Source organism: Triticum aestivum, chromosome 7A (assembly GCF_018294505.1).
Source record: "Triticum aestivum cultivar Chinese Spring chromosome 7A, IWGSC CS RefSeq v2.1, whole genome shotgun sequence".
NCBI classification, from domain to species: Eukaryota; Viridiplantae; Streptophyta; class Magnoliopsida; order Poales; family Poaceae; genus Triticum; species Triticum aestivum.
Window position 1 is genome coordinate 90926569 of NC_057812.1, and position 13122 is coordinate 90939690.

Genomic DNA, 13122 nt, shown 5'->3' on the forward strand with positions numbered 1-13122 from the left:
TTCTCGGTACGCTTCTTGTTAATTGCCACCCGGCATCTGTTCTGTTCGATACAGGAGCCTCTCATTCTTTTATATCCGAAAATTATGCTCGTTTGCATAACGTTGCATTCTGTGACATGCCATCCACTATGGAAATTTCTACTCCTGGTTCTAGATGGCAGACCTCTAGGGTAAGTTATGGAAATGAAATCCAAGTCGACAGACTTGTTTTCCTCGCATCTTTGATAGCCCTTAAATTTTCAGATATTAATATCATTTTGGGTATGGACTGGATGTCAGCTCATCAAGCCAAAATTGATTGCTTCTCTAGGACTGTTCAACTCACCCATCCTTCGGGGAAGATAGTCAATGTCCTAACCCGAATAGCCAAGCGACAATTATATTCTCTTAACGCCAGCCCTTTGCCAGACCTTGAGGACGTTCCGGTAGTCCGTGACTTCCCGGATGTCTTTCCAGAGGAATTGCCAGGTGTTCCACCTGACAAGGATGTTGAGTTCGTAATAGACCTCATTCCAGGAACCGTTCCGATTGCTAGAAGACCTTATAAGATGGCACCCCTAGAACTAGCCGAGCTTAAGAAACAACTCGATGAGTCCTTGAAAAAGGGTTTCATCCGACCTAGCTCATCTCCGTGGGCTTGCCCCGTCCTATTCATCAAGAAGAAGGATGGTACGGACCGGATGGTTGTAGATTACCGACCTGTCAATTTGGTCACAATCAAGAACAAATATCCGCTTCCCAGGATCAACGACCTGTATGATCAGCTCGCTGGATCCTCAGTCTTCTCCAAGATGGATTTGAGGTTGGGCTACCATCAAATCAAAATCAGAAACGGGGACATTCCTAAAACGGCCTTTGTTACTCGTTATGGCCAATACGAGTACACCGTCATGTCCTTCGGATTAACCAACGCTCCAGCCACCTTTTCTCGGTTAATGAACTCAATCTTCATGGAGTATTTGGATAAATTCGTCGTAGTTTATCTTGATGATATACTCATCTACTCCAAGAACGAGGAAGAACATGCCGAACATCTAAGGCTAGTGTTGAAGAAACTTCGAGAGCATCGCCTTTATGCCAAATTTTCTAAATGTGAATTCTGGTTGTTAGAAGTGACCTATCTGGGTCATGTAATATCTGGTAAAGGTGTTGCTGTTAACCCTGAGCGAGTTCAAGCCGTCCTTAATTGGACTCCACCTGAATCGGTCAAGCAAGTTCGGAGCTTTCTGGGCTTAGCGAGCTATTGTCGTCGCTTTGTCGAGAACTTCTCCAAAGTTGCCAAACCTCTAACCGAACTCCTCAAGAAAGATAAGAAGTTCGAGTGGACTCCACAATGTGAGCACAGCTTTCAGGAACTGAAAAGACGCCTGACCTCTGCTCCCGTACTGGTACCGCCAGACTTCTCCAAGGACTTTGTTATCTACTGTGACGCCTCGCGACAAGGACTAGGTTGCATTCTCATGCAAGATCGACATGTAATTGCTTACGCTTCACGGCAATTGCACCCACACGAGGAGAATTATCCTACTCATGATCTAGAGCTTGCAGCTGTAGTCCATGCACTTAAGACATGGCGACATTACCTCCTCGGTAATCGTTGCGAAATATTCACTGATCACCAAAGTCTGAAGTACATCTTCACCCAACCGGATTTGAATCTCAGGCAAAGACGTTGGGTCGAGTTGATCACAGATTTTGACTTAGGAATAACTTACACCCCAGGAAAAGCCAACGTCATGGCTGATGCGCTAAGTCGTAAATCTTATTGTAACAACCTGATGTTACAACAAAGTCAACCGCTTCTCCATGAGGAATTTCGGAAGCTAAACCTTCACATTGTACCTCAAGGTTTTCTTTCCACCTTGGTGGCAAAACCTACTCTTACGGATCAAATCATCGCTGCCCAAAAGCGAGATAAGGGAATATCTAAAATCAAAGAGAACATTGCTAGCGGAGGTGCTAGTTGTTTCTCCACAAATGATCATGGTGTTGTGTACTTTGAGAACCGTCTAGTGGTTCCCAAGAACCAGCATCTACGGCAGTTGATCCTTAAGGAGGCTCATGAATCTCCTCTCACTATTCATCCCGGTAGTACTAAGATGTATCAGGACCTACGCCAGAGGTTCTGGTGGACTAGGATGAAGAGAGAAATTGCTCAGTATATTGCTAATTGCGACGTCTGTCGTCGTGTAGAAGCAGAGCACCAACGGCCTGCTGGCACCCTTCAACCCCTAGCTATTCCTGCATGGAAATGGGATAAAATCGGTATGGATTTCATTACCGGTTTGCCCAGGACCAAGAGAGGGAATAATGCTATTTTCGTCGTGGTCGATCGTCTTTCCAAAGTAGCCCATTTCCTACCTGTTCGAGAGGGTATAACCGCTAGTCAGCTGGCAGACTTATACATCTCCCGAATAGTGTCCCTTCATGGTGTTCCTTTGGAAATTAACTCGGATCGAGGAAGTCTTTTCACCTCTCGATTTTGGGAAAGTTTCCAAAATGCTATGGGAACCCGTCTCTCCTTTAGCACCGCCTTCCACCCTCAGTCGAGTGGTCAAGTGGAACGCGTCAACCAGATTCTAGAAGACATGCTTCGAGCCTCTGTTATCTCATTCGGAATGGACTGGGAAAAGTGCCTTCCATTTGCCGAATTCGCTTACAACAACAGCTATCAATCTAGCCTGGGTAAAGCCCCTTTTGAAGTTCTCTATGGACGACGGTGTCGAACACCCCTTAACTGGTCAGAGACCGGGGAAAGACAATTCTTTGGCCCGGATATGATTCAGGAAGCAGAAGAACAAGTTCGCATCGTTCGTGAAAAGTTGAAAACAGCCCAATCTCGTCAAAAGAGTCAATATGACCGAAAACATAAGGCTATGACTTTCGAGGTTGACGAGAAGGCTTATCTTCGGGTCACCCCTCTGAAGGGAACCCATCGTTTCGGTATCAAAGGCAAATTGGCTCCTCGTTACATTGGACCTTTTCGCATTCTCGCCAAACGAGGAGAAGTTGCCTACCAGTTAGAACTACCTCCGCACCTCTCCAGAGTCCACGATGTCTTCCACGTTTCCCAACTCAGGCGTTGCTTCTCGGATCCTATCCGTGAAGTGGACCACGAAACGCTTGATCTCCAAGATAATCTTACATATCGAGAGTACCCCATTCGTATCCTCGCTCAGGCCGAACGTACCACCCGACGTCATAATATCAAGTTTCTCAAAGTTCAATGGTCGCACCATTCGGAGGATGAAGCAACCTGGGAAAGGGAGGATCGTCTTCGACTTGAGTATCCCGCCTTCTTCCCGGAGGAACCCAAATCTCGGGACGAGATTCTTTTGAGTGGGGGTGAGTTGTCACACCCTAGCTAGTCATGCATTAGAGTGTTGCATCATGTTTACTCTTTCATCAGAAACTTGAAATGGGGATGACAGAACCCCCAGTCCCCTCTGAAACCAACTAGGGTTACTAAAATAATTTTCAATGAACCTGAAATGCCCTTCTAAAATGCCCATCATTTTTGTCTTGGTTCAGAACCTCTGCCAAAAGTGGTGCACATTTTCCTAGGCCATCCTAGGGTTTTTGAATTAAATCATAAATATTTGAATTTGGGCATTTAAAATTATATAAAATATTTAAATGCTCAAATATCTCCAAACTAAAATGTTTCATGTTGGAAATAATCCAACTATGGGCTAGGAGTAGTTTGGTGATTTTTGAAGTTGCCTAGGTATTTTATTAAATTCAACAAAGTTGCAGATATATTAAATAAAAACAGAAACAGAAAAAAAGGGGAAAACTTACTTGGCGCCACCGCAGGCCCACCAGCCAGCCCACCTGGCCGGCCCAGCCCGGCCACCGCTCCAGCGAGCTGCTTGGCTCGCCAGGCAGGCAGCCAAGGTGCTCGGCGGCGGCACCGCAGCTCGCCACGCAGCTGCACGCCGCCCTGCCTCCCCCTCTCGCCGCCCTGATGGCCTGGACGAGCTCCACGTCGCGCCCCGACCCTCCTGGACACCTCCATTCGCCCCCAGTTCCTCTCCCTCGCGCTCCCACGCCATGGCCGACGCCACCATCGCCGCACCTCCGCCGTAGCCGTGCTCCCCTTCGTTTCCACGCCGCGCCACCGTGTCCAGAAGCTCCGCCGTCCTCCACTTCTTCGAGCTAGTCGAGCCCCGAGCGCTCGCGTGCCCCGAAGCCGCCGCACCAACCTCGCCCGAACCGCCATCGCCAGAGATCCCCTTCGCCGTCGCCGCCGCAGCAGCTCGTCCCCGACCACGCCGTCCTCTCCATCAAGACCGCAGTGAGCTGGGCTAACTTCCCCTTCCTCTCTTTCTCTCTCTCGTGCACCACAGCGAGCACACCAAGCTCACCCGCACGCGCCGTCGCGGACCTCGTCGCCGACGTGCTTCCGGCCACACTCCGGCCACAAGATGGTGTCCATCTTACTCACCGAGTCCCACAACACCTAGCTAGCCACTCCACGAGCCTCACCGACCCCTCTAGCGCCAAGTTCATCTTCGACCGAACCCCGGTGGCCGCCAAAGTCGTCGCCGGCGCCAACTCCGGCCACCCCGACCCCAACGGACTCCGCCAAGAGCCGCGGTTTGTCCTCAGCTCCACTCCGGTGGTCTCCGCGGCCCATTTGGTGGCCGAAATGGCCAAAACCACTCCCGCCGCCGCGTCGGGCTCACCGGCGGCTAAACGCCGGCGTCGCTGGTTTTGACTTTGACCACGGGTGGGCCCTGGTTGACTCCCCTGAGTCAATGACAGGTGGGGCCCAGCCCTGTTAATTATACAGGATTAGTTTTAATTAAATCTTAATTAAAATAACCACCCTGACATGCGGGACCCACTGTCAGGTTTGACCCAGACCTGTTCCGTTGACCTGCTGACGTCACACTGACGTCAGGCTGACGCAGTAATTGATTTTCTGGATTTAATTTAAATCAGGAAATTCCAGAATATTATTTAAACTTCAAAAATTCATAACTTTTATTCTGTAACTCCAAATTGGACAAATTATATATGAAAAATGATCAGAAAAATCCAATCTATCCATCTGTACTATTTTCATGCATGATCAAACAAGTTAAATTGATGTTTTAAGCAGAACAAGGAAAAGCACTTTAAAAGGCCATGTTTGAGTTTGAAGTTTGAATCTTTGATTCAAATTTGTTCAAACCCTTCTGGTTTTAGTTGCATTAGCCCAACACACTCATATTGCCATGTTTCATGCATGCATCATATTGTTGCACATTGTTTGGTGATGGTTGTGTATCGGTGTCCTTTGCGACAGGTTCTGCCTCCGAGGAGTACCGTGATTACCCTAACGAAGAACTGTATCAGTGCATCGACCCATCAGGCAAGCAACTAACCATTTGATCATATCGATACAATCCCATGTTCTCGCTCCTGCTCTCTTTTACTGCATTAAGACAACGCGTTTCAAACTGCTGTGTGCTACGGTAGTTGAACCCATTTCCTCTGCATGACCTGTCATTGCCACAGTAACTAGATGAAACCCACTAGCATGTGTAGGAGTTGATTGAGCCATATGTATGTGTTGTTCCTACCTTGCTATGCCTGCTATGCTTAGAGTCGTGTCAGGTCTGGTTCATCTGGGTGATGGCTAGAGTGAAATGATTATGTCGGAAATGAGAGTGGTGTGGTGAACACGATTTGGTAAAGGTATCGATGAGAGGCCATGTAGGAGTACATGGTGGGTTGTTTCATTCAAGCCGACCTTAAGCACTGAGATCTGTATGTGTGATTTAAGATACAGCTACTACCATGCATTGGGCCCTGAAATATGACCCCGCTCGACTTCTTATTCACCCTAGCTCTCTGTCCAGGAGTTGCAAGTAGTTTCTGGTGTTTGTAGTCTACTGGAGGCCGTGGACAGCGCTGACCGTAGGGGTGGGCTGTGATGCGGTAGGTACGTGGCCGGGTGTACCGAATACCCGTTAGGTATCTCGGGAACCCTGTTCACATCGTTCGGGGCCGTATGGGAAACCTCGGCCGGACTCCCTGCGGATGGAACCTGAATAGGCGATAAACCTGGACTAGAGGCTTAAGTGTTTAGGTAGGTCGTGGTCTACACCCACGTCGGCTTTCGCTTGAAGTCTGCCGAGCACATGTCGTGTGCAGACGCTAAGTGGTGGAAACATGTATGAAGAAGTACACCCCTGCAGGGTTATCATAATCTATTCGAATAGCCGCGTCCGCGGTAAAGGACTACTTGGTTGCCTATACAGTTCATAGACAAGTAAATGGAAACTACTAAAAGCCTCAAGATAAGAGTGAGTGCCGAGGATGGCTCTTCCGTAGGAAGACGGAGGCGGATCCTCGATAGTGTATTGAATTGGTGAGTAGTGGACTCATGTGCGCAAAACCATTTCAAGTTGGAGTATCGTAGGATAGCCTAGCCAAGAGTCAAAGCTGGCTTGCTGCAATAACTCCACCAACCCTTCTTGATACTAAGCATGTATGTAGGATCTGATGTAAGTCTTGCTGAGTACCTTTGTACTCATGTTGCTATAATCTACATTTTTACAGAAGACGCTGCAACCCCTTCTGATGGATTTTATGTAGACATTGACATCAACGAGTAGGCTAAAGACCCAGGTGGTGACCCTGAGCTTGTGAAGGACCTTGTAGTATAGCTAGGCTTTCCAAGCCTCTTTTATTTTACTAGTTGTCTGTACTCAGACAAGTTACTTCCGCTGCTGGTTTGTATGACTGTATGACTTGTATGTTGGGTCGTGAGACCCGTACCTTTGTTTATGTTATGTATGGCCCTCTGAGCCTTAAATAAAGTACTTGTGTCGTAGAGTCATGTTGTGATGCTTCGTTGTATTTGCACATATCGAGCATATTGTGTGTATGATTGAAATGTTTGGTATGTGTGGGATCTGACTATCTAGTTGTTTATCTTTAGTAGCCTCTCTTACCGGGAAATGTCTCCTAGTGTTACCGCTGAGCCATGGTAGCTTGCTACTGCTCTGGAACACTTAGGCTGGCCGGCATGTGTCCTTCTTCGTTCCTGTGTCTGTCCCTTCGGGGAAATGTCACGCTTTGAGTACCGGAGTCCTGTTAGCCCGCTACAGCCCGGTTTACCGGAATCCTGCTAGCCCAGTGCTACAGCCCGGACCCATTTGCTGATGACCGACACGTTCGAAGCTGGGTCATGGATGCCTGTCCCTGTAAGTCTGTGCCACTTTGGGTTTACGACTAGTCATGTCAGCCCGGGCTCTTTATCATATGGATGCTAGCGACACTATCATATACGTGAGCCAAAATGCGCAAACGGTCCCGGGCATAGGTAAGGCGACACCCGTGGGGATACCGTGCGTGAGGCCACAAGGTGATATGAGGTGTTACCGGCTAGATCGATGTGACATCGAGTCGGGGTCCTGACAGGACCCATAAGAGGTCAAGACTGAGAAAGACATTGTCACTGCAACCAACAACTGTGGTGCAGCTGACATTGCATAATAACATAACCGTGTAGGCACCAACAGTCCCCTTAAATACCAGCAAGCATCAAGATTTTGCTGACTAGGCATGAATTTCCCGAGTTATGGACATACTTGTCTGTTTTGCTCAGTTTTCGGGCTGTTCTTTCATTGAAAGGGGCCTTTCACAGTATTACTTGCAATTGTCAGATATTTTAACTAGAAAGTTCTCAGTTTTTGCAAGAGAATTTCTGATATGCAACCAGTTTGACATTGAGCATTCGGATAAGAGCCCTCATGGGAGGCAAGCATCCAAAGCCCAGCTGCACGCAGTTGCCGTATCTGGAATAGTTTTAGAGCCAGTGAGGGCAGCCAACATCAACAAAGAGCGAGGTTCAGATACCAAGAATCATGTCTGCAGAAAGTAGAATAAAATCCATGAAAAAATATGATGCGCAACGTTTAAATCTGCAGCACAGCTATGTTAAATGAATAATATTTGCATTTACAAACACAACTACCCTAATTATTATTTTTGCCTAATTAGGTCCGCAGAAAGTGGAATAGAACTCGGGAGAACTATGGATGCGTCTTTTTTTGTGAGAAAAAATATGCCCTGCATCGTTCAAATCTGCAGTGCAACTATGTTAAGTGCATCATATTTGCGTTTACAAACACAACTACCCTGTAAAAACTTTGCCTTAAGTAATAAGGATGTGAACAAGGAAGCTTTGAACGAAATTATGATCATGTGAAGAATAGTAATCAAGAAATTTAAAGCTAACAACTATGGTCTAAGGTGAACGCAGAATAACAGTGAGAATAAATTTCAGAACCTTGCAACTTCTTACAAGAATTTTCTGAATGAGAACTGAGACAGCTGAATTTTTGGCCATGTGGTGCAAAAAGAAAACATAATTTACATATCAACACAGGAAACAATATACTCTGCTAGGAATAGCATAGGATCAAATTCACGAACCTATCTGTGTATCAGAGGCTTCGGATTGTAGAACATATGTGACGTGTCAGTGAACAACTCACTGCTATGAATAAGCATACCATGAATTGTATCTTGAGAAGTAGGAATCTAGGGTATAGAAAATTAGAGATAACCTTCATATGCATATGGATTTTGTTGAATATCTCCAACAAAGTTGTTCTCCTGTACAAAAAGAAACATTCAGAATGGTAAATCATACGATAATATGCATCAGGCAACTTAAATCTAGACTCAATGCTGAGCCATCACAGTTTCTTCAGACTATCAACAACAAACCTTCTTTCTTCTCACATGTTTATGCACAGGGGACGCCATTCCTGCCATCAAGCAGTTCTTACTAGATACACTAGTGAAAGTCAGGTCATATAGATCTTGGCCTGGAAGAATTATAAGACCAGTGAGTATGCAAGATGAAAATTTTGACCAACCAATATTGTGAAATAACTTTCTAAGGAGTCATGGCACATATAAGAACAGCGTACCATTTTACTATAGCAAGCTGCAGAACAGTGACCACCTACTGTAGAATATTTCTTCCATATCAGTTGCAAGCAATTAGATTGTTCTCCCTAACTAAGCAATAAGTGCAGCATTCTTTTCTTGAAAGCTAGAGGGTTCTTTTTGAGATCTTATCAGATATTTCAGAAGCTAGAGCGTGTCTATTGTTCGCGTAGCATGAATTGATGAAGCCAGTATAAGTTACATGGTCAACAACTGAATCCCCATCCAAAACCCTTTTTAGGAAAAGACTTGCATCGTCCACATTTGCCGTAGCACTGAGCTTTCTAACTAGCACATTTGTTGCATGAATCTGTCGCCGTTTATCCAGTCTATCCAAGATTGATAGAGCAACACTTGTCCTTCCCCTCCTGCAATATTCAAAAGCTAAAGTGACAGGAGTTACTTCACATGGCACCAAATGTTTATCAAGCATGCCCTCATATAATGCCCGTGCTTCCTCTAGTCTTGATTCCTTGCAGAGCCCACTTATTAGAGCTCCATAAGTTATAGAGTCGGCGAGGCATCCATTTTGAACCATTCTATAAAAGACCCTCAAAGCTGAGGTTGATTTGCCAACTTTACAGTAGCCTGCAATCATTGAGGTATAAGTTTGTGTGGTTGGCACTAATTCTAACGTGAGACACTTGTCAAACAGCTTTTGGCTTTCTTCCATTTGTCTCTGCTGGCAATATGTAGCAATAAGGGTGGTGTATGTTTCTATGTCAGGATGGCAACCATTTTCAATCATCCGGTTGAACAAATCTAGAGCATATGTTATGTGACCTTGTTTGCAGTGTTCAGTTATGAATATAGTATATGTCACTTTATCAAGCTCAAGCCCTTGAGTAGTGGCCCTCCGGAGCACCTTATAGGCCTCTTCAATTTTTCCTTTCTTGAGGAGGCCATCAATGACAGCATTGTATGTGTAAATGTTGGGCAGGAAGCCTTCATGAGTCATCTTATTCATCAGCTCAAAGGCACGATCGAAGCTGCCTGTTTTGCAGTGGCCACTGATCAGCGTAGTGTACGTGTTTGTGTTTGGTGCCAACCCCTGCTCAACCATCCTTCCAAGAAGCATCTCAGCTCGAGCAAGCTTACCCTCATTACAGTACCCTCCAATCATCACAGTGTATGTATGCACATTCGGCTTGTATGAACTACTCTTGATGAGCTTCAAGAAAAGCCTGAACGCCCGCTCCCTCCACCCAATCTTACAGAGCCCATCAATCAACGACGTGTGTGTGTACACATTCGGCTTCAATCCTTTTCCGACCATCTCCTCCAGTACACGGAACGCCTGCTTGACATGCCCTCTTTTGCACAAACCATCAATCCACACAGTGTAATTCACCACATTTGGTGGGGTGCCCGTCTCCAGCATCCTCCTGAAGAACTCAGACACATCCCTAAATCGGCCCTTCTTGCAGAAGGTGCGCACGACCACCGTGCACGTCGCATTGTCCAGGCAGAATCCCTGCCCCCACATTGCCGCCAACAGGGCTTCCACCTCCTCCACCCGGCCTTCCCTGCAGCACCCTAGGACCAGCGCCCGGAAGCTGCGCTCATCAGGGCACACCCAGCCACGGGTCACCATTCCGTCGAACACCTTGCGCGCGTAGGCGAAGTTCCTGGTGTCCAGCCCGGCCCTGAGGATCCAGTTGGCCGTCTCGACGCAGAACGGGAGCCCGTGGCTGCGCATCTCGAAGACCATGTCCGCGGCCTCAGGGAGACGGCCCGCCTCGGCGAAGGCGGCGACCATCCGGCGCATGGCCTCGTGCGCCATGGGGAGGCTGCCCCTCGCGACGAAGGCGGTCGCGGCGGTGACGTAGAGACGCATGAGGTGGCGCACGTCCGGGCGGGACGCCAGGCGGCGGAAAAAGGCGAGCGCCGCAGCGGAGCCATCGGATTCCGCGAGCGAGGAGAGTGCCGCGATGGCATCGTCGGGGGCGAGCGCACCGGGGTCGTGGTCGCCGAGCGAGAAGATGTGGGGGGCGGCATCTGGGGTGCAAAATGGAGGCGGAGGCGGGGGCGGGGCGCTGGCCGTGTTTGTGGTGGAGAAAGGTGGGGGCTTGAGTACGAAATGGAGGAGGGGGCGCCCATGGCGATGGCGAGAGAGCATCTGCATGGAGCTTCTTGCTGCTCTGCTGGTGCGGCTCCTTTCCTGCCCTCTGAATAACTTTTTTTTTCTTTTGAGGGGTGCCTCTGAAAGAACCGTAGCGGGGGAAGGCGGAGCCCGTGCAAATGCTTGCTGTGGACAAACCTGGACAGATGGGCCGGCCCGGCACGGCACGACCTGGGTTATACGGGCCAGGCACGGCACAGCACGGCTAGGCACGCTAATTAGATGGGCCGTGCCATGGTGTCTTCCATAGCCGAAATCACTATTTGAGTGAAATCATTAATAGAGGAGTACTTCTTTTAAAAGCATCCCTCAAAAAAAACTTCTTTTAAAAGTCACTTGCATCTCCGTAGGTTGCGACAAATGGCACGCTGCATATATGCCATTTGTCGCAACCTGAGAGTTTTCCTTTTTTTTAGATACGTTTATTCAAAATATTTTATCTCCTAAACCGTGCGTCTGAATCTCAAGCCATTTTTATCATTGGAGCATCAAGATCTTCACAATTAGATCTCATGTTCATAGGTTTTGACAAAAAAAATCTCAAAAAACCTGGACGAAAAACCATGCCTCTCACGAAAGAAGAAAAATAGAAAACGTGTTTTTTCCTGTTTCTGAGAGGCAAAACCGTGCCTCTAGCGGAAGCACAACTGTGCATCTCATGTAATGAAAAAAAAAGAAGGGAAAATGCGGTTTTTTTCATCACGAAGAGGCATGGCCGTGCCTCTCGCGGAAGCAAAACCGTGTCTCTCATGGAAGGAAAAAAAACGTGTTTTTTCGTTTCCGAGAGAAACGGCCGTGCCTCTCGTGGCAGCAAAACCGTGCCTCTCACGAAAGGAAAAAACGCGTTATTTTCGTTTCTGATAGGCATGACAGTGCCTCTCACAGAAGCAAAACCTTACCTCTCACGAAAGAAAAAGAAGAGAGAGAACAAGTTTTTTTCGTTTATGAGAGGCACATCCGTGTCTCTCTCAGAGGCAAAATCGTACCTCTCACAAAAGAAAAAAATAAAAACGAGTTTTTTTGCGCAAAAAAGTCGAATCATACAAAAGCTAAGAAAGACCTGTGGAAAATCAAAATGACAAAAAACCGGGAAAAACCCGGCTAAAAGCTGAATATGCGTGTGGAAAAATAAAAAAAATCCAGAGGAAGCATCTAGAGCGCAACACGTAGCGGCGGCTGAGAGCACGCCAAGTGATCGTTGGGAGGCTTCCGAATGAGCGCTCGTCAACTAGTTGGTCTCCTGATTGAGGAGTACTTCTTTCAAAAGTCACTTCACCCTATGTGCGTCACTTGTCGTGATTTGGGAGTTTTCTCTTTTCCGTAGATCCATTTATTCAGAACGTTTTATCTCTTAAACCGTGCATTCAAATCTTGAACCGTTTTTGCTGTTGGATTCCTCGCGTCGAGATTTTCAAAACTAGAGCCCATGTTGATAGGTTTTGACGAATTTTTTTCTAGAAAAAACGGACCAAAAAACTGAGCCTCTCACTGAAAGATAAAACACGTTTTTTTTACTTTCGAGAGGCACGGCTGTGCCTCTCGCAGAAGCAAATCGGTGCTGAAGCAAAACCATGCCTCTCGCATAAGAAAAAAACACGTTTTTTTGTTCCCGAGAGGCACGGCCGTGCCTCTCGCAGAAGTAAATCGGTGCTAAAGCAAAAGCGTGCCTCTCGCATATAAGGAAAAAAAACACATTTTTTTTCTGCGAAACCGTGCCTCTCGCGGGAGGGAAAAAATAAAAATATATTTTTTTCGTTTCCAAGGGGCATGGCCGTAAGTTTCGCGAAAGCAAATCTGTGCCCCTCGCGAAAGAAAAAATATATAAAAAACACGTTTTTGTCGTTTCCAAGAGGCACGACCGTGCCTCTTGCGGAAGCAAATCCGTGCATCTTGCGGAAGCAAAAAAAACATGTTTTTCGCATAGAAAAATCATTTTTTTTCAAAAGCTAAGAAAGACTGGTGAAAAACTGAAAAGCAAAAAAAACAAAAAACATCTAAAAAATTAAAAACGTGTGCAAAAAAGAAAAAGAAATTCAGAGAAAGCG

The 13122-nt window shown here is 46.9% G+C and overlaps 1 protein-coding gene across 4 annotated transcripts in view; it reads right to left on the minus strand.

The window, feature by feature from the left end:
* LOC123148203 (pentatricopeptide repeat-containing protein At4g19890) overlaps positions 1 to 11135 on the minus strand; it is a 21342-nt gene extending 10207 nt beyond the window's left edge. For 2 of the 4 annotated variants that reach the window (XM_044567570.1, XM_044567569.1), the window contains exons 1-4: positions 8937 to 11135; positions 8731 to 8831; positions 8434 to 8616; positions 7587 to 7866 (exon numbers count right to left, since the gene is read on the minus strand). In XM_044567570.1, the coding sequence (XP_044423505.1) occupies positions 9062 to 11080 (2019 nt within the window). In that variant the 5' untranslated portion in view covers positions 11081 to 11135 and the 3' untranslated portion in view covers positions 7587 to 7866; positions 8434 to 8616; positions 8731 to 8831; positions 8937 to 9061. The remainder of the gene's footprint in view (positions 1 to 7586; positions 7867 to 8433; positions 8617 to 8730; positions 8832 to 8936) is intronic. The other 2 variants (XM_044567572.1, XM_044567571.1) reach the window with 2 other exon arrangements.
* Positions 11136 to 13122: the final 1987 nt, after the last annotated feature.